At 42.0% G+C, this 22,553-nt stretch overlaps 1 protein-coding gene and 1 pseudogene across 2 annotated transcripts in view; one reads left to right on the top strand and one right to left on the bottom strand.

Annotated features, from left to right (window-relative positions):
* Positions 1 to 1,121: 1,121 nt before the first annotated feature.
* Positions 1,122 to 22,553, bottom strand: part of LOC126243886 (putative inorganic phosphate cotransporter) — a 110,457-nt gene continuing 89,025 nt past the window's right edge. For both annotated transcript variants that reach the window (XM_049948197.1, XM_049948196.1), the window contains 2 exons: positions 2,533 to 2,668; positions 1,122 to 1,700 (listed from right to left, as the gene is read on the bottom strand). In XM_049948197.1, the coding sequence (XP_049804154.1) occupies positions 1,675 to 1,700; positions 2,533 to 2,668 (162 nt within the window). In that variant the 3' untranslated portion in view covers positions 1,122 to 1,674. The remainder of the gene's footprint in view (positions 1,701 to 2,532; positions 2,669 to 22,553) is intronic.
* Positions 9,370 to 9,533, top strand: LOC126205034 (U2 spliceosomal RNA; annotated as a pseudogene).

The following is a 22,553-nucleotide window of genomic DNA, read 5'->3' as shown; positions in this document are numbered from 1 at the left end:
ACACAGATGTGCGGAGGGAAATGTGAGCGCAGAACATCCAACAAGGATGGAGCGATGAATTGTCTTCACTTTGGAGGGAAGGGTCGTTTATACTTCGGCGTCGTGGCTTGGAGGTGTCGCGGAATTCACAGAACAAAAGGGTCTGGCGGCTATAGTTACATCCCGAAACAAACGAAGAATGTTTTGTAATCTGTCACTTCCTTCTGTGATAACATTGTAACAGCTTCTGTCACGAGCTTGTCTACGTAAACGTTGTCGAATAACGATCTCCGCCCTCGCTATTTTAATTGTTTTCTGAGAGAAGCAAACTTCAGAAGAGTTTATTAATAGTGGTTATGTGATTTCATAGCTACTTGGCGTTGATGAGAGCTCTGTTACAGTCACACAGTACAATTAGTGCCACTGCCTAGCAGGTCCACAGCATCAAGAGACTATTAGAAGGCGACAGTAAAAAGCGACAGTAAAAGGCCACAGTTAAAAAATAATCAACGTTAAATTTATCACGAAAAGCATCGTTAGTGAAACTGTTGGCTCAGTTACGTCTTAGAACTTGAGCCGTAAATATTTAAATATCATTCATCATCGCAAATAGATATCAGCTCGTATGGACTGCGAAAGACTATTACGATCAATGCAAATCTTAAGTAAATATTAAAAAAGCATGTCCTTAGCGTAATTGGAAAGCAACTCTGTTTCTTTCAGAGTAATTCATTTTCTGTTGAGTTTATAATCTGTATTTACAGTCCATGTAAAGGTCTACGAAACACAGGAGTTAAATGATAGTTAATTTTTAATACAATCCACAAAATTGGATTTGGAGACAATTACTCTGTTATGTACACACTTTCCACATTCATAATGACTCTCCTTGATGATGCGACCTATGGAATACAACGAATGAATGAACGAATGAATCCGTGTCTGAACGAATGCAAAAGAAAGAGATGTGCATTACGGACACGCTACCATAATGCTGTTTAAGATGTAGAATCAAATATATTTAAGTGTCTACGGTCATATTCAAATGTTTTTACTTAATATTATTGTGGAACCTCTTAAGAACAAAATTGTGTACGAAAGAGGCATTGAATATAAAGGCGTTTCTGCTGAGGAGAGGTTTATTAATTTTTAAATCACAGAAAAACTTAGGTTGGTCTATTAGGCAGTAAACTCTTATCACAGATTCTGGAGATGCGCTTCTCAAAACTGAAGCAGAAACAAGCCATACGAAAACAATACCCGCGTCTCACACTTACACTGATATAATTATGGATTTCTCAGATTTCTTGGTCTCGATGGAATCACATCCTTATTCACCAAAATTCTACAGGTAATTCTCAAGAATGTCAGATAATACTTCATGTTAAGTTAGATTAAGTTACAGTTTCACTGCCACTTCTCTAGTATCATAACTCTCAGCCTTCTGTTGTAGGAGTAGCAGTTCTTGTATGTTACGATGTGGATACTGCATTTTTAATTTGCATGTATACATTTGGTATCGAATAAAATAAAATGTTTCTTCCAAGCGACGTTGGTATGTTACTCAAGCTGCAGAAAAAGTGAATGTTTTGCAGAGTTTTCCTTCCCTGTGTCTTCTTTATGTGCAAAGTTTTATCGTGAAGAAACCTTTGTTTCTCTCACTATATTCCATGTGGCTACTGGCGTCACAGTGGCTCAAACTGCAACCTTTTCTATAGTTTCTGGAAAAGAAGAAAGATATTTAATTTGTTACTTGCGAGTTAACAATATGGTCTAACAGTTTAAAATTGCATGTCATGTATTTCCCGACAACACAAATTTAAACGCAGAGATCTCACCATTCGCAAGTGGTCCATCCAAGCATTTGCTTCAACGTGGCTTTGTAGAAAAATGGAGACCTGCCGTTTTTAGACATCTTGGTTCGCAGAAAAAGTGACGGTTTCGTGAGTCACAGTGTGTTCCGTAAACCAAACCACACTGATCTACATCTGCAAGATAGGATCTGCCATCACCCATCCCAACGCAGTGGTGTATTACGGACTCTCAGTCATAGGGCTAGACATCTCAGATCCAGAGAGCATATCAGCAGAGTTTATCCATCTTCGCTCTGTGTTTGTGCAGTAGGGTACTCTGATATACAGATTCGAAATATGTTCCAACCGGCACGCTAAACCTCGAGAATTGCCAAAAGAAACGGACGATTTCGTGTTCTCATTTCCCTATTCAAGCGTTCTGTAATCTTCTGAACTGAAACGAAAGCCACGACTCAAATGCTCTGAGAGTATTAATTCCGTTGGCGCCATGTTGCAAAAGTAAAGTAGACGTGATTGGAATCAAATTTTTCACACCTATGTGAACGGTTACTGGCGCAAGTTGAAGGGAATAGGCGCACGTAAACATGCCCGAGTAAACTCACTTTACAGGTACATTTTACCTAACATAATTATTTGGCTAACTGATGATAAATATTAAGTGCGTATGACAATATACTAATAACTTCGAGAGAACTTCTAGTAGCACTAATAGTAGATCTAAAGTATTCAAGGAACTCACCTGTTTTCTTTCCTCTCGAATAGTTAGGGTCGTTCCAAGGTTGAACTTCGCCATCACCGAAAATAACGAAAATCAGATTGCCCACAAAGAAGACCGCAGCTGCTGTGAGGAATACAATTCTCCACTCTTGAATGGTCTGTTTGAAAAAATTGAAAAAAGCTCAAAGATAATGGAACAAACGTTCTCACAAGTTGACGATAAAGGTCTCTAGTCAGTAGTTTACATGTTATACTTTGACTAACCACCTCAGAAGTCACAGCCAAAGTAAATGAAACTGGCTTCTCACTGATTTATGCAGAAATGCAGCTGTAGTAGTTATGCAAGTAGTGAGTTACAGAGAGTTCTGGCACACTTTTGATATCAAATTGAGATGATAATTAATTTAATCGAGCAATTAATTACCCCAACCCTCTCACCTTACCCTATTGTTATGTAAACTGATTGATGATTCCCTATATATACCTTTATTTATGACCTCCTGGGGAAAATATGTCCCTCTGAGAAACCCCCCCATATCTCCCCCTCCTACTCCCCCACTCCTCTGGGAAAGAGACACTTTTTTGTTATCCCTCCACAGTTTAGTTCTGATTCCCATTTCATGCTATTGGAAAATCCCCCATCCCCTCCCCTCCCTCCTCAAGTTCCCTCTCCCCACCCCTCATCTGGAAAATGGCAGCAAAAAGACTCAGTCTGTGCTGAGAGGAAATATCTCATGACACGAAATTCAAATCACTGTCAATAAAATATTGTTTCATTCAATTTGCATGTTCTTTATTTAAGGGGAGACTAAGCCAAATGGGGTCAAAAAATAGATTTTTAGATTTTTGCATACTTAAAATGTCCGCTGTTTCCTGCATAAAATAGTTTTGTTTCATGTAATTACGACGACTTTTTCGTGAACTATGACGGTTTTCCTGATGCTCTGTGCCATCTGGAATGTAAATGCCACACCTTCTTTTTTGCCCCATGCAGAGATAATGCACAGGTTTATTTTATTCTTTGTAGATTATTTCCTGCTTCTATTGTTTTATAGTGTCATGTTATCATACCCAGTATCCACTATATCATCGTTGCCACCGTGATTTTTATTGTTTTCGAGCGCTATTGGTTGTACTTAGTGAAGTTTGTTGTGCGTGAAGTAAGTGCTGATGCATATTGTCTCTGGTTACGCATGTTTTCATAAAAATGCCGCAAATACAGAAATTCTCACCTAAATTAAAATTGAGAGGAAATAAATACGTAAAGGTAAATGAGGTTAGTGGGTCAAAGCACACAAGAATGGTTCAATTGGCTTTGGAACTTAACATCTGAGGTCATCAGTCCCCTAGACTGAGAACTAGTAAAACCTAACTGACCTGAGGACATCACAGCCACCCATATCCGAGGCAGGATTCGAACCTGCGATCGTAGCAGCAGCGCGGTTCCGGACTGAAGCGCCTATAGCCGCTCGACCACAATGGCCGGCAACACAAGAATGTTAGACATAAAGACTATTAGTACGTCAAGAAAGAAACTGCAGTCTCTTCAAGGAGTTTCCTCCCAGTCAACTTGTGGAGATGAACGCTCTTTTCGAAATATTGTGGGAACCTTAGCACGCTGTGTGATCTCATTTTCAAAAATTTGTGTGCAGAATATCTCGTGGTGACGTATCCTCGGGAGAGAATCAGTGTCTTCACAAAGGAATTGCATCAAACCTGACCTAAAATTATACAAAATATGGTGCAGTTTCTACAGCAATGACATCAGAAATGACCTAAATTAAAATTGAGAGGAAATAAATACGTAAAGGTAAATGAGGTTAGTGGGTCAAAGCACACAAGAATGGTTCAATTGGCTTTGGAACTTAACATCTGAGGTCATCAGTCCCCTAGACTGAGAACTAGTAAAACCTAACTGACCTGAGGACATCACAGCCACCCATATCCGAGGCAGGATTCGAACCTGCGATCGTAGCAGCAGCGCGGTTCCGGACTGAAGCGCCTATAGCCGCTCGACCACAATGGCCGGCAACACAAGAATGTTAGACATAAAGACTATTAGTACGTCAAGAAAGAAACTGCAGTCTCTTCAAGGAGTTTCCTCCCAGTCAACTTGTGGAGATGAACGCTCTTTTCGAAATATTGTGGGAACCTTAGCACGCTGTGTGATCTCATTTTCAAAAATTTGTGTGCAGAATATCTCGTGGTGACGTATCCTCGGGAGAGAATCAGTGTCTTCACAAAGGAATTGCATCAAACCTGACCCAAAATTATACAAAATATGGTGCAGTTTCTACAGCAATGACATCAGAAATGACAAGTAATAAGTTGTAAGGTTAGTTTATGGTCTCAGATCTGTTGGTAAAGGGACGGAGGCTGGTAAACTTGTGTGTACATCACTTGACATTTCAAATTCAAATGCAAAATTTATGACTTACAATAAAGTTACTGGAACTGTTGTTGCTGAAGTTTCTAACATTTCAGTGATGGAAACAGATGAAGAAGCACTTAAGGAAAGTAATGACAGTGAAAGTGGTGATATTTGTGCATGTTTTGATGGCAGCTGGCACAAACGTGGCCTCACTTCACTAAAGTGTGACATGACACTTACGTTATTTGATACAAGCACAGTAATTGGTGCAGAGGTTTTAAGCGAGTACTGTAAGACGTGTGGCAGTGAAAATGAGAAAGAAGATGAACATAACTGTCAGATAAACTATACTAGTTCAATTGGTGGGATAGATGTAGCAGTAATTCTCAGGATTTTTAATCGTTCAATGGCAAACAGTGGTGTCAGATACACACAGTATTTACAGGAATGCAATAGCACAGCTTATGACCGCATAGGTAGAGAAAAACCCATGGTCCAAACGTTACACTTTCTGAATTATAATACATTGGGCATGACCAGAAGAGTATGGGATCCAGATTGAGAAAATTATTAAAAGAAAACTCAAAAATAGTACTGGAAGATGGTAAGAAGATAGGTGATAAAGGCTGCCCAACAAATGTTGAAATAGATAGATTACAGAACAATTATGGCTTGGCCATTAGAATTGTTGGGAGTTTAGAAAACATGAAAAAGGCTTTATGGACTGTCTCTTCCGTAAGCTTTTCACGAATGAAAATCCTCAGCACTGTCTTTGCCTGAACGATCCTGATACTTGGTCCAAGTACAGGAGAACTACAAAATATGACCACAAACCTTTTTTACCTGCAGCAGTAATGAATGAAATAAATCCTACATTTAGAGATCTTTATAAAGATACTATGTTGACGAAATGTCTTCATGGTCAAACGCAAAATTTAGACAAATGTGTGAATTCTGCCATTTCGAGCCAGTTACCGAAAACTGTACTTATTCAGATTACGACTCTCAAATTTGGTGTTTATGATGCTATTTTACACTTCAGTGATTGTGCAACAAGGAAACTGGATCTTTTGGAAGTACTGGGCATAAAATATAGTGGAAATATTGCAAAATCCTTGGCTTCAGATGATGCTCAGTTAGGTGCAGGAAAATATTAATAGTAAGTACACTACATCTACATCTACATCCATACTCCGCAAGCCACCTGACGGTGTGTGGCGGAGGGCACCTTGAGCACCTCTATGGGTTCTCCCTTCTCTTCTGGTCTCGTATTGTTCGTGGAAAGAAGGATTGTCGGTATGCCTCTGTGTGGGCTCTAATCTCTCTGATTTTATCCTCATGGTCTCTTCGCGAGATATACGTAGGAGGGAGCAATATACTGCTTGACTCCTCGGTGAAGGTATGTTCTCGAAACTTCAACAAAAGCCCGTACCGAGCTACTGAGCGTCTCTCCTACAGAGTCTCCCACTGGAGTTTATCTATCATCTCCGTAACGCTTTCGCGATTACTAAATGATCCTGTAACAAAGAGCGCTGCTCTCCGTTCGATCTTCTCTATCTCTTCTGTCAACCCTATCTGGTACGGATCCTACACTGCTGAGCAGTATTCAAGCAGTGGACGAACAAGCGTACTGTAACCTACTTCCTTTGTTTTCCGATTGCATTTCCTTAGGATTCTTCCAATGAATCTCAGTCTGGCATCTGCTTTACCGACGATCAACTTTATATGATCATTCCATTTTAAATCACTCCTAATGCGTACTCCCAGATAATTTATGGAATTAATTGCTTCCAGTTGCTGATCTGTTATATTGTAGCTAAATGATATGGGATCTTTCTTTCCATGTATTCGCAGCACATTACACTTGTCTACATTGAGATTCAATTGCCATTCCCTGCACCTTGCGTCAATTCGCTGCAGATCCTCCTGCATTTCAGTACAATTTTCCATTGTTACAACCTCTCAATATACCACAGCATCATCTGCAAAAAGCCTCAGTGAACTTCCGATGTCATCCACAAGGTCATTTATGTGTATTGTGAATAGCAATGGTCCTACGACACTCCCCTGCGGCACACCTGAAATCACTCTTACTTCGGAAGACTTCTCTCCATTGAGAATGACATGCTGCGTTCTTTTATAGGAACTCTTCAATCAAATCACACAATTGGTCTGATAGTGCATATACTCTAACTTTGTTTATTAAACGACTGTGGGGAACTGTATCAAACGCCTTGCGGAAGTAAAGAAACACGGCAACTACCTGGGAACCCGTGTCTATGGCCCTCTGAGTCTCGCGGACGATTAGCGCGAGCTGGGTTTCACACGATCGTCTTTTTCGAAACCCATGCTGATTCCTACAGAGTAGATTTCTAGTTTCCAGCAAAGTCATTATACTCGAACATAATGCGTGTTCCAAAATTCTATAACTACTGGCCATTAAAATTTCTACACCACGAAGATGACGTGCTATAGACGCGAAATTTAACCGACAGGAAGAAGATGCTGTGATATGCAAATGATTAGCTTTTCAGAGCATTCACACAAGGTTGGCGCCGTTGGCGACATCTACAACGTGCTGACGTGCCCAGGCGTATCAAGGCCGTTATTACGGCCAGATGTGGTTGTTCTGGATACTGATTTCTCAGGATCTATGCATCCAAACTGCGTGAAAATGTAATCACATGTCAGTGTTAGCATGAAATATTCGTCCAATGAATATCCGTTTATCATCTGCATTTCTTCTTGGTGTAGCAATTTTAATGGCCGGTAGTGTAAGTCTTCTCAATAACTAAACTAAAATTGCAATACTAAACTTTAAATTGATTTTTCTCAAAACTACTTTTTTCCACTTTCGGGTCCCATCATTTTCTCAACTAAGTGGGCTAGAAAAATGAAATGTGGTCAATTTGTACTCAGCGTGGTAGTAACGTGTTGCAAGTAAATTGAGAATCACCAATCCACCAGAAACTGTTCTGTAATAGTTAATGTATTATGAAAAGTGAAATTTTGTTAGTGAGAGAAAAAAAGTCTTCAAATCCATAAGAACTATTTTGTTAATTTTACTTGTAAATACAAGCATATATGTTACACACATTCAGTAAAAATTCAACTGTTTTAACACTTAGTCCTACTGAAAAGTTTACCTATTCAAAGGGTGAAATTGCATTGGCAGAATTGGGGATAAAATAGCTGTCCGTCTCTCCTTAATCAGTTTTTTAAAGACATGGCTCACGTCTGCACCACCCACTCGCGCTTACCCTCTAATTTAATAATTGTAATCGCCGACGGATGCTGTTTTCGATACTAAACACCACCAACTGTGGACCAGAAGTCAGCGTTCTTTGATATTCGATACCCGGAGAGCCACCTCTGCTCTCTCCTGTAGCTACTTCCAGTTGTAACGTCTGCACCTCAACTCTGCAGACCAAAAGACGTGCCTAACTGCCCAAGGGACCCCAATTTGTTCTTGCGGTTCCCAAACGAAGCATCAGGTGGCAGCATTCCTTTGGTCAAGAAATTCCAGATTCTCTTTCTTTGTCTGTCTCTCTTAAGTGGTTAATTCCTGTTTGTGTGAAAACATGCATGAACCAACATGTCCAAAAATGCAGACAGAGGTCTTCATCCCTCATCAGAATACTGTGCTCCTATTGCGAATGTGGGGTCAAAGGGACAACTGGCACAATTGTGATATTAAAAATGGTGCTAAATAGTCCCATTGCACTACACGACCAAATTAATTATTTAACAATTTACAGGAGTCAAATAGATTGCTTACTACACTAAGAAATGCGCCATCCGCTGACTACTAGATAGCTCCTGAAGCGCTGGTGAGGAGATGCCCGCACACAGTGGGTACACCAGCTGTTGCGTGTACATCTCGAGACGTACCAGACGCTCAGAGTCTGTACAGACTGTCCTCTTGACCGCCAAAGATTGAACCGATCAATTTACACGGAGGGGGGAATAATCGTCCAGCGCAAGCACCCGTCATATTGAACCTTCTCACACAACACATATATCCATTTTTTCGCCGCTCAACCAGCATACTGGTTACTACGCTATTACCTATCCAGAGGACGCTGCTGCCGGAAGTTCCCGCAGCTGCAGGCAACTGGCGACAGCTCGGGTTATTTTTGTAACTAACGGGTCGTCACAGGCTAAACTGTGGGTTCCTGTCAGCCAAGGCTCATTAACTGCCGCTGCCGCTAACAGCAGCACAGTAAAAGGACAAACAGGTGCGGCTTGTATGTACTAACTGCAATTCCGTCCTGACAACACACACCATAGTTAAAAAATTCCTTTTACTCGTACTTTACCTGAGACACGGATGTTATTGTCCATAAGTCTGGAATTTCTCGCGCAAAATGTAGATTCCTTCCTTTCATGGGAGTTATTTTCGAAGACATAGAAATACATGAATTTCCACATCGCTAAAGTATGGTTGCTTGTTGTGAAAATCCTGCAGAACAATATAGCATAGGCTATATTTCATCTAAGTATTCTCTCATCAGATAAAAGAAATCTGTTCTTGTCAGTTTAATGTCTCATACGTACTGCACCATAGCACAAGAATATTAAACTCATTTTTGGCTCATGATTGAATGCTAGGAGCATGCTCTACATCTGCCACAGGATGCCTCCTCACTTTCAAATTCTCTTAAGGGGGGTAGGACGTCAAACGGGACGACTTGGAGCAGGAGAGGCACCAGAGGACATTTTAATTTCCACTGTGTAACTTCTAAGAATAAATTCATAAAACTTTGTCAAAATGACCAGAAAGGATTCAGGATTTACACTCATAGCAGTGGAAGTTCAAAAATATAAGAAAATATTATTTTTTTACGTTTGAAATGTGAACTTTTTTCACTTACCATGGGCTGCATTTGTTGCTATGGGTACACTTTTCTTCATAAGTAAGGGAGATTCTTCGATGAATTTTGCACAGCATACAAACCATACTTACAGGTGTATGAAACTCTAGAATTTTCCAAATTTATTGAAAACTGTGGTAAAAATTGAGATAATTAACTATAAAATTTGAGTTTTTTCTAAACATGAAGTTTAAAATGTAACAGCACCTTCATTTTTTCATAAATTAAATAATTTCTAGAGTTTCATACATCTGTAAGTATGGTTTGTATGCTGTGCAAAATTCATCGAAGAATCTCCCTTACTTATGAAGAAACGTGTACCTACAGCAATAAACGCAGAAAATAGTAAGTGAAAAAATGATGAACTTCCACATGTAAAACAAAATTAATTTTGTTATGTTTTTCAACTTCCACTGCTATGAGTGTGAATCCTGAATCCTTCCTGGTCATGCTGACAAAGTTTCATGAATGTATTCGTGAAAGTATAGACAGTGGGAATTAAAAAGTCCTGTGGTGTCTCTCCTGCTCCAAGACGGCCCGTTTAACGTCCTACCCCCCTTAAAGTAGCCAGATGCCTCGTCACCTATGAAGTGTCTTTCGGCAGAAGCTCAGACGAGTTGTAAATATCAGGTTTATACTACGTATCACTTCATAAATTCGGAAATATAGCTCGTTTTATTATGATGGTCTTCTCTCCCTGAGTTGATGCGAGATTATAATTTCATTAAAAGATATTGCCACAACGAGAAAACGCCGGATTACTACTCCAGCTTGCGAAACGTGTCTGTGGTAGTCTTGCCCTCACTTCCACTAGAATGACTGACTAATTAATGAAACTGAACGTGAGAGTGCCTTTGCATGGTAAGTATTTTTTTCCTACAGCCGGATTACACTCGCTGGATAGCTCAAATGGGAATCCTGGGAAGGAGGGCGATGTTCTTCTCAAGGAATTGTCTTGAGAAAATTTAGGGAACCGACATTTGAAGCTGACTGCAAGCAGTTTCAACTGCCCTTACGTATATTTCGCATAAGGACCACGAAGAGATGATATTAGAAATTAGCGTCAGTACGGAGTCATATAGGTAGTCTTTTTCCCTCACTCTGTTTGAGGATGTAACAGGCAAGGAAATGACTAGTAGTGGTACACAGTGCCTTCCGCCACACATCATACGATGGTTGGGAAGTAAGCATATAGATGTAAATGTAGATTTAGTCTACATTCGAAGACATCACTCCATGCATTTAAAGGTACACAAAACTGACGGAAAAATTTTGGCCATTATTTATCGAAAAAACAAAAGACAGAACTTCTGCCGCTCGTTGTCTCTCGGTAAATATTTTCGTATCAGGCTGTAATTTTCGCAGTCTGCCTACAGCGTTGCTTTTCTAAGCAGCTCAACTGCTGCACTGTCAACTAATTTATTTAAAAAATGTGACTGAATAAACATGAACAGTTGTCCGCTGCATGAAGTATTACCATAGTGTATTCTCCAGGTGTGATGCTTATCCTTACTTCAACGAAATATTGTACCAACAGACATGCAAGGGGTGTAGTCTTACATTTTTACAAAAAATACTGTGACCCAACAGTACAGATAGCGCATATAGTAATAAAACCAATTAAATCTCCAGCTTAATAAATGTAATCTCACAGTTATGATATGAGCTTCTGCTTGATACAAAGATTGTATGATTACTGAATCAATAACACTGAATTTTGCTGTGGATATACTAAAAAACAAGCGCTTCACATCATCCAAAAGTCCTTAAACATAAATTCAGCTAGCACATTCCACACACTATAGCAAGTAGAAGACTTCACTAATAATGCAATGCTGGTAGGACCAAATAACAACCTGATCATCAGGGTGGATAGACGTGTTTTTCTTGGGGGAGGTATCAGTTTGTCTTAGGAGCAGACAGCAGTAATCCGCTTATAAGTGAGCAACTACTAAAACCATAGAATAGAAATGTTTATGTTATGCTACAAGTGCATCCCCTCTATGGTTCTACAGGAAGATGGGACACTAATAACATCATATAACTATCAGCAAAAAACTTCCACCGGAACAATGCATGTGTGATCACGTTGATGTGTCGACAGAGACTAAGCATCTTAGAGCCAGTCTTATCTCCCCTCAGAATAGAACTGGGCACGGGTGACAAAACAATTGTCTCTTTTCCCAGAGGGCAGGGGACGGGGAGGAGTTTTTAAGTTGGACAGGTTATCCCTAGGAGATCATAAATCAATTAGCATAACAGTAGGTATCCCCAGGGGATCATAAATCAACTGGCATAACAATAGGTTAAGGGGAAGGGGTAATTAATTGTTCAATTTAATTAATTAGCATATCAATTTTATATCAACAGTGTGCAAGAACTCTTATTACTTCGCTACTTATGCAGTGTGCTGAATTGTACAGCTTGTTGTGCTGATTAAATTTGCTTGACCTTTTTGTGTGCATTTACTTATTACCTTAGTGTGTCTTTGATTATCTGTCTTTGGTGATGCTTCTGGCCCAAACATACATTGTCTCAGGACTATTTCCATCACATGAGGTACCCAATGAACTTGCGTGCTCCTATAAGGCTGAGCATTAGTATATAGGTTGTAGGCTCTGTTATAGTTTTTGGCCCCTTTGCATATGTTACAATCTGGTACTTTACATATCCTTGTCCTTGTGGCACAAATTTACCACTCTTCAGTTGGTTTGTGGAGATAGTTGTTGGTACTTATTTTATGATGAATTCCATGTATTGCGAATCCTGATTCCTACAGTCTCTGGTCCTGCTGTCGTATACCACGGCTATTGTATTGTAGAACTCTAATTCTACCTCTTTCTTCTTCCAGTCCATTATGTTAAACAGGTCCTGATACTGTCTTGTGGGAGACAGCCAATTTTGTCATCTGATGTCTTCTATGAAATAAGTCCCTTTCATAATGTCATATATTGAGTTGGGATGGCGCTGTTTTTCTCACTCATAGTAGCCTCTTCATGAACTTCCACTTCACTTTTTCTATTGTTTTCATATAGCCGATCTTAAGTATTTCCCATGTGATCTTTATTGCGTACATTATGACTGGCGCGGCTGTCACTATGAATAGTGTCATCGCTGTGGTTGTCGAAAGTTTTGTTATGTTTGGAATATTGTTTGAAGCTTTGATAGCTCTTTCATCAATGTGCATACCCAAAGATGTTGCTGTTGTCTGTAATACATTTCCCAGGCATTTAAACGTATATTTCACTACAATTTGCAGTGATTCATTCTGTAAAGTTACACTGCCTTTGGATAATATTTTTCCTCCATTTCTGAATGACATCTGAAGTTTTTTCTTCAAGTTTCTAGTCCTTTTAGTGCCTTCTGTACATCCTCTCTTATTGCTGATCCTATGTCCATGTCGTTGTGTACACAATAGTATCTGCTTCTGAGTCTTGCTCTATTACGTTTGTAACATCTGCTGTTAGATCTATTTGGTATGGGTCACACACGCTTGAATAATATTCTAGAATAGCTGACACGAGTGTTTTCTGAACAACATGCTTTCTAGGCTGACTACACTTTCCCAGTATCTTACTAAGTATGCCACCTGACTTCTGTGATCATTCCACTCCTACGAACTGTTGAATCGAGGTATTTAATTAGAGTGATGACCACCTTGTCTAGCAATGAGAAACGAGATATATGTACTGGTGATATATATTCAACACACTCCCAGCTATCATGAAGCACGAAACTGGGAATGTGCATCAGTTCAAAAGAAATTTATAAACATATCTCACTAGCCAGTGTTTCTACAATATTTGAGTATCTAGATTCAGGGACTGAAAAGTTATGCTACATGGTAAGTAGCAGTGTTTGTTGTAAAGCTGTGCGGCAAGTGTAGTACTCTTACATGTTCTCTCTTCCACCGTTTGTTAGCAATGGAAGCCTACTAATCGACAAGTGAAATGATGGATATGATATTCTGCTACCATTTACCAATGGATGTAGCCAGCGAGCCCATGCACTCTCTGCTGAAAAATATCCACAGTGCTGAGTGCCATCTGATAAGGTGATTTTCCGGCACCTGAGGAACTTGGGTACCCTTCCACTTCGGAAGACGGACAGTGAAAGGCCGTGTACAGTCCGCACGCCGGACACGGTGGAGTGTGTGCTACCCTGGGTGGAAGAAACCCCTGGGACCAGTGTGCGACGATTAGCAGCAACAGCAGAAGATGTGTTTCTCACTCCCTTATCTGGGGGATACATCGTGAACAACTGTTGTATCCGTATCATCTTCAGGGCATTCAGGCCCTAAGGCCACAGGATCATTATGGCTGATGGCGGTTCTGTCGAATGCTATTACAGCAGTGTGCCACAGATCCGCTGCTCACATCCAAGATTTTATTTACTGGTGAGGCAGGGTTCACAGTAGATGGTGTTGTCAACTCCCATAGCCAGCATGTATTGGTAGATGTAACTCCCAAATCCTTCAGGGAAGAAGGTATCAACACCGATTCTCAATCAACGTATGGACAGGTGTACTTGGCGATAGATTAATGGGGCCATATGTGCAACCACAAAATTTAACTAGGTAGCATTATCTGAACTTTCTCATTACTGTATTTCCTACCACACCAGAGGTTGTACCACTGCAGAAACTAATACAAATATGGTTCATGCATGATGGCACACAAACGTACTTTCGTCGCAATGTGCGCCAACATTGGATGCAATCAGTTGAGGGCCACTGGTGGCGGATAGTTCGGGGGGGGGGGGGGGGGGGGAGGGGAAGGGGGGGAGAGGGCGGCCCCCATCTTGGTCTTGCTCTATTCTCAAACCTCAATCACCTAGACGTTTGGTTATGGGGACACTTGAAAGAATTGGTCTACTCCCCGCCAATCAACTATCTGTCGACACTACAGGGTCGCATCTTCTGTGCGTGACCAGCAGGTTCAGCAACATCAGGGTATACTTCAAAGGCTGTGTCGTCCCTTAAGCCACGTTGAACACCTCCTGTAAACAGGTGTCTATCGCAGGAGGTATGCCTTTCTGGACCCATGTTTATTGGACTTAACTCAGAAAGTATGTATCTCAGGGCCCACGTTTATTGGACATATTTTTCTTGTTCCGATGAGTACTACCACCACTCAAAATATTTGAAACTTGTTTTCCAACCCCCCCCCCCCCATATATCTCCCAATCTGAGTCACTATTTGCTAATTTTGTAAGGTGTCTAACCCACTGTGCTTATTTATTAAGTACTCACAACAGAAAACTAATGTATTACAGTACCTGACGTGGAGACTGAGTATGAGCCATTAATATTTCAATCGTCCTTAGGATGAACGAAGATAAACACGTGGTACCAAAAAATAAAAACTGAAATATTTCACCCCTAAAAATATTTCAGTTCGTGATTTATCACAGTTTTGCTGCTTGTTATAGCTCCACATTCGATATTTTTCGGGGCACTTTCACTCTGGCGTCATAGGAAGTGGACTAGCAATGCCACTGAGTTACAGTTTATTTAAATAGAGATAACAGTTCTATTAAGTGCAGTAAAAAACAAAATGAATAGCGATAGCTATCCTTCATTTCCCTATAAAAAATCAAAAGGCGAAATGCTCTTGCATTTATCTCTTAAAAGTTTTAATTCACGTTCATTTCAGAAGTCGAATCCAATTAATTAAGATACCTATGACACCTGTATATTTGAAAGGAATCTCTGTGCACTAGAGTTGTAATGGCATCCAAAATATCCAAAGCGCTTATGGGCAAAACATTATACCATGCCATAGTCATCTGAATTTGGAGGCATGAATACTAGCGACAAAAATTCTCTAGTGCGCATTGTAATGCTCCGCCCATACTTATTCATAGTGTACGACAAATACCACTGTAATCAAGTATATGTGAAGGTGCCAATAGCAGATAAACAACAGCTGCTTAGTATAACAGAGGAGTCAGCAGCTTTCCTCGAAGTAGCTGCCCTCTTTCTAAGTTACTCGATCAAATTTAGCCGGCACAGTTATAAGTAGCGTTAAACACTGTAGTGATATTTTATGACTAACACAGCATACAGGTTAAGTTTCTACGATTCTCTTCTCTTTTGTTCGTGTTTGTAGAATGCAGAAAAGCATAGACATCTATGGCTCCATGAGTTGTTACTTGCTTACACACTCGATCCGAAAAAGGCAAATTTTTTTTGGTAATGAGCGTTTGAACAAGTAGCAGCTCACGGACTTCAATGATTTAAAAAAGTCATTAAATTCCACTAGTTGCCACTAGTTCAAACGATGTTAGTAACAAAAATGTGCCTTTTTCGGAAGTGATAAATTTAAGCTTGGTGAAACCAAACGGAGAAGACATTTGGCGACACTGTCCCTGGCAGGCTGCTTGAATCTGCGCTCACGACGACTGAATTGGCTAACTTCAATGCTAAGTAAATCGGAAACGGCAGAAGGGATCGAATTTTTTTATTATTTATTTCTTAGCACAGTCTACCCTGGAACACTCTGACAAGCTTTTCAGACTGTTTACAACCGCCCTGTATTTTATGAAGTACCTGCAAAGGGCAATTTTCTAAGATGTCACATATTACGACAGGAGTTAGAATTGGTCAAAAGCAGAAGAAAAATACCTGTCAGCCATGTCCGGAAACCAATACCTGTTCATATATGGACCAATCTGTCTTCTTATTCCCATATGTCTGGTACACAGAAGTACGAGTAAACAGCATAGTCAGCACTGCATGTGGTTACCACGCAACCTGACACATCCTTCATCCCTTCTTCGCAGTGGATCATATGCTCTTTTAAATACACTGGCTCCAACTGAATTGCATCACACGCACTGGTCAGTTTCCTGTGACGCCTGCATATTGTTAATGCGTTGGGCATACACTAATGACTGTGAATGTCCCCTTAGCCAGATATCCTACGTATTCAGGTCCGGGTGAACGGGGAGGCCACGCTACCGCAACTCCTCGACAATCCATCGCCCGTAAAGCGTTGCGCTGAGGTACTGTCGCGCGATCTGTAGCAAATGTGGCGTTGCCCCGTCTTTGTGCAAGCGTAACGTACTCCAGTAACTCGAGGAATCCATATCGCGCATAAATTGCTGACGTGCGGCACCTGTTAGCAGTGTCGGCTGCTGTGTAAGATCACAAGACCACGTGAACACCGTAACTTACGACACCTCACGGTTTTTTTGGTTATTTTTTAAATGCAGTTAAACTTAACATAGACGCTGAAATGTTTTTTTTTCTTTTATTGAATTTCGATTCCCCCCCGAAGGGGGCGGGCTGCAGCAACTTATTACGTTGCTCTGCAGCCTACAGACTTTTGAAAACGTAAGAAGAAGATAAGAAACAATAAAATCAGGCGATAAAACGGTGACTTAAATTGTAAAACGGCGGAAAATTGTGGAAAGTTAAAACATAAAGCAAAGGGTTGGCAATGCTAATAAAATACACAGGAAGCAGACAGGTAACATAGTAGACAGACAATTAAAAAGCATGGCGACAGTCTGGTGTCTGTTTGCAACAGATATAAAAATCACACCCAGCGACAGTATGATGTCCGTTCGCAACACTTCAGAAAAGACACACAACACTGAACACTCACTGTAAACATTGCACTATAATGTCAGCACAAAGATGACACACCATAGCCAAGAGCAGATGGGGGGGGGGGGGACCTGGACAGATGGGGGGGAAAAAAGGAGGGAGGAGAGGAAAAACGAAAGGGGGGAACCAAAGGAGGGAGAGGACTCGTAAGGGGGGGGGGGGGGGCAGGGCAGATGCGAGAGGGAATGGAAAAAGGCAGAGGAGGGAAATGCAAAAGGACTCAGGGGAGAGAAGGGGGGCAGAGAGAGGGTTGGTGGGGAAAAAAGTGGATGGAAGGGGGGGGGGAGAGGGAGCCCACGAAAAGGACGGAGGAAAGGGGGGGGATGAGGATCAGAGTTGATAGGAGGGATAAATGGAGGTAGAGAGGGCATCATCCAGGAGGGGGAGTTGATGGAAGCCACCTTGGGAAAGGAGATGAAGGGTGTAGAGATGGAGGGTAGGGGGGACACAACAGTGAAGGCATGGCAAGGGGTGGGGATGGGAGAGGAGAGGAGCAACCAGGGGGTGAGGCGGATCAAGGCGGCTGGAGGTGTAGAGTACGCTGATATGCTGAAATGTGAAAGATATGGCACTTAAATATACGCTGCTACTGCTCCTCTAGACACCATGAAAGTTGAAACTTGGCATCAGGTCGAGAGCACATCTTCAGTTGCGCATTTTTTAAGGAGCTTCCTGCATGCGCAATTGCTGTAACGCAATTGCCTTACGGGGCTCATACATATGGATTCGATAAACAACGTGCCGGTTCACGATGTGCACAGATGCAAGCTTACATCAGTGCCATCAGGTGGTAGCGCGCTGTGGCAGACTTTTATCGCCACTGACTCAGCACAAATCCCGCTGGATGACAGCACATTCCTCAGATACGCCGTTCACTCACTGTACAGTAAAATGAGATCGAACGTCTGTACACTTTCTAGTTATATTGACAGAAAACCTATTTTGTGGGCGTCTGAATGAGTTATAGTATATTATGTTTTGAATTTTATCATGCAGTAACCGATTTGAGGCGTCGAGAATCATAAGGGTCAAAAGCAGATGACAATCGATATTGAGATTGTAGAATTTATGCATGCTTCTTGAATCTGTTGATCTTGTGAATCAGGTTTATCTGTGTTGTGGGCCCACACTGTATATATGAAAATTTACGAAAAGCTTTCTAGTGAGACAGGTCTCTGATATTCTCTTAAATGTGGGATCGACAACTGTTTTTGTGTCCTTTAGGTCCTTATGGATCTCAGCGCCTCATTTGTATTCTAGGGAAGTGACCATGTTGGTAAGCGGTACTACTCGAATTTAATCATTTCCATTAACGGCAGTTTGTGTTTGGAACTGGTTGTTTTCTATGTGGGGATCGGCTTGTGCGCAGCGTAAACATAAACTATGTTGAATCAGTCTTAAATACTAACAGAAAAGTAAAACTGTGAGGTCCCGAATCGTGCTTTGGTAGCTCACTCGGTGGAGCACTTGCCCGCGAAAGACAAAGGCCCCGCGTTCGAGTCTAGGTCTGGCATACAGTTTTAATCTGCCAGGAAGTTTCATATCAGCACGCTCTCCGCTGCAGAGTAAAACGTTTACTCTGGGAACAGAAAAGTAAATTACCATGAAAAGTTAGCCGCAAAGGAACCACGGCCTCCGAGACCAGATCCGTTGATTGAAAGAGCGACGAAATCAAATAAGCGTGACTACAAGCGAAGAGTTAACAAAGAACTGTACAATTGGCATAAGTTGTTGTGTGGATGTAATGTAATGTAAGAACACCTGCTTTTCAGCTCGGAAGTTGAAAGGTGGCTACACTGAGTCACAGCGCCAGAGATTGTGCCAAAGATTATTATTCCGCCACCTCCACTGGTGCAGTAGTACTTCAGAGGATGTCGGGTGCAGTTGTTGTTCTGTTGGGGGAGAGAGTAGATGCTGTTCCGTTGATGTAATGTATAGATGGAAGATGTTGCAATTATCACAGTGTATTTTTCGTCAATATATTTTGAGGTAAAAAAAAGTATTACAGATTTATTTCATGACAATGCCTCTTGGTCACAGGTACAGTCAACAAGGCATCTGGCTCGTGTTCATGTATTAGACTTGTAATTCTGGTTTCTATGTGCAATTATAGTATTTCTGGTTTTTCAATTAGTTCATTGTAAATGGCGTTTAAAATATCCCGTCGTATTGAGGAAGAACCGAGCTAGATACATGTATGTTGAGTCACACTACCACACACAGAACAGTTACACTTGTGCTTTGTTGTTTCGTAGCTTTTATAGTTGCAGGGAACTTAATTAATCAATTGTGTTAATGGAAATTCCTTGTCATTCTTTATTTTTATTTTATGCAGTCAGATTGCGTGCTAATACTAGTCAGGCCCAACCGGTTACGAGACTTCGTAACCGGTCACACAGTTACTAAAATTATTGCATCATATTCATTTAAATTAAACCCCCATGCAAAGTAAATTCGTGGACTAATGCTCCTTTTAGGGATCTTGTACATTTGTTCAAAAAATGGAAAAGCATGGGACTCTCATTTACGCAAAAATGCGAAAAGGAGAGTTGTGAAACTTACACATTATTTAGATCTTGCCCTAAACTGTATTTACGTACGTACAACACAACGACAATACGCAAAAAATTCTTTCTTTTGGCAGATTAGTTATGCATATTATTATTATTGTTATTATTATTACAGTTATTATTATTATTATTATTATTATTGGCTGTCGCTGTAGTTACATAAGCGTATTGATATGCATAACTGTTATACACCTGGTGCTATTAATTTAACACTCTCAAATTTATCTGAAATTGTGGACACACGGAATGTACACTCCTGGAAATGGAAAAAAGAACACATTGACACCGGTGTGTCAGACCCACCATACTTGCTCCGGACACTGCGAGAGGGCTGTACAAGCAATGATCACACGCACGGCACAGCGGACACACCAGGAACCGCGGTGTTGGCCGTCGAATGGCGCTAGCTGCGCAGCATTTGTGCACCGCCGCCGTCAGTGTCAGCCAGTTTGCCGTGGCATACGGAGCTCCATCGCAGTCTTTAACACTGGTAGCATGCCGCGACAGCGTGGACGTGAACCGTATGTGCAGTTGACGGACTTTGAGCGAGGGCGTATAGTGGGCATGCGGGAGGCCGGGTGGACGTACCGCCGAATTGCTCAACACGTGGGGCGTGAGGTCTCCACAGTACATCGATGTTGTCGCCAGTGGTCGGCGGAAGGTGCACGTGCCCGTCGACCTGGGACCGGACCGCAGCGACGCACGGATGCACGCCAAGACCGTAGGATCCTACGCAGTGCCGTAGGGGACCGCACCGCCACTTCCCAGCAAATTAGGGACACTGTTGCTCCTGGGGTATCGGCGAGGACCATTCGCAACCGTCTCCATGAAGCTGGGCTACGGTCCCGCACACCGTTAGGCCGTCTTCCGCTCACGCCCCAACATCGTGCAGCCCGCCTCCAGTGGTGTCGCGACAGGCGTGAATGGAGGGACGAATGGAGACGTGTCGTCTTCAGCGATGAGAGTCGCTTCTGCCTTGGTGCCAATGATGGTCGTATGCGTGTTTGGCGCCGTGCAGGTGAGCGCCACAATCAGGACTGCATACGACCGAGGCACACAGGGCCAACACCCGGCATCATGGTGTGGGGAGCGATCTCCTACACTGGCCGTACACCACTGGTGATCGTCGAGGGGACACTGAATAGTGCACGGTACATCCAAACCGTCATCGAACCCATCGTTCTACCATTCCTAGACCGGCAAGGGAACTTGCTGTTACAACAGGACAATGCACGTCCGCATGTATCCCGTGCCACCCAACGTGCTCTAGAAGGTGTAAGTCAACTACCCTGGCCAGCAAGATCTCCGGATCTGTCCCCCATTGAGCACGTTTGGGACTGGATGAAGCGTCGTCTCACGCGGTCTGCACGTCCAGCACGAACGCTGGTCCAACTGAGGCGCCAGGTGGAAATGGCATGGCAAGCCGTTCCACAGGACTACATCCAGCATCTCTACGATCGTCTCCATGGGAGAATAGCAGCCTGCATTGCTGCGAAAGGTGGATATACACTGTACTAGTGCCGACATTGTGCATGCTCTGTTGCCTGTGTCTATGTGCCTGTGGTTCTGTCAGTGTGATCATGTGATGTATCTGACCCCAGGAATGTGTCAATAAAGTTTCCCCTTCCTGGGACAATGAATTCACGGTGTTCTTATTTCAATTTCCAGGAGTGTATATTCACGAGCCGCCATTGCCTGTTAGCTGAAAAGTGCATTAACTCTCAGTGCCCTCACGAACAACTCGCGCACATCAATTGATATTAAAGCGATCACCTGCATGATTGCTCGAGTTGCTCGAGTTATGGTGATTTCCTATGCCCTCTCCTATGAATCCTGCCTCATACTACAATATTACTCGTCACGAGTAAAATGGCACATTTCTCACCAGATATTGGTTTCTAGGCATATCCTTACGGTAACTTTTCTTCTAGTTTTGACCTGTAGGAATATGTGACACCTTTTTAACACGTCGTATAAGTTTCTCTTTATTTTTATAGAAAAATGCACGATGTCGCCTGTAAGCAGTTGAGTGCGACCATTCCATAAAATACGCACATCAAAAAAGGTTTTGCATCACTTCGGTTCCGAGAGTTCCGGAACCTGTACAGAACATTGGATTAGAGATCAACATAAACATAATTTTTGCCCTTTTTATTGCTCATGAAAACCACACATTGCATGTCTTACCACCATAAACCGAGACTTTCAGAGGTGGTGGTCCAGATTGCTATACACACCGGTACCTCTAATACCCAGCAGCACGTCATCTTGCATTGATGCATGCCTGTATTCGTCGTGGCATACTATCCACAAGTTCGTCAAGGCACTTTTGGTCCAGATTGTCCCACTCCTCAAAGGCGATTCGACGTAGATCCCTCAGAGTGGTTGGTGGGTCACTTCGTCCATAAACAGCCCTTTTCAATCTATCACAGGCATATTCGATAGGGTTCATGTCTGGAGAACATGCTGGCCACTCTATTCGAACGATACCGTTACCCTGAAGGAAGTCATTCACATGATGTGCACGATATGGGTGCAAATTTTCGTCCATGAAGACGAATGCCTCGCCAATCTGCTGCCAAAATGGTTGCACTATCGGTTGGAGGATGGCATTCA

This window comes from Schistocerca nitens, chromosome 1, assembly GCF_023898315.1.
Source record: "Schistocerca nitens isolate TAMUIC-IGC-003100 chromosome 1, iqSchNite1.1, whole genome shotgun sequence".
In the NCBI taxonomy this organism is placed as follows: Eukaryota; Metazoa; Arthropoda; class Insecta; order Orthoptera; family Acrididae; genus Schistocerca; species Schistocerca nitens.
This window is presented reverse-complemented; position numbering and strand designations above follow the sequence as displayed.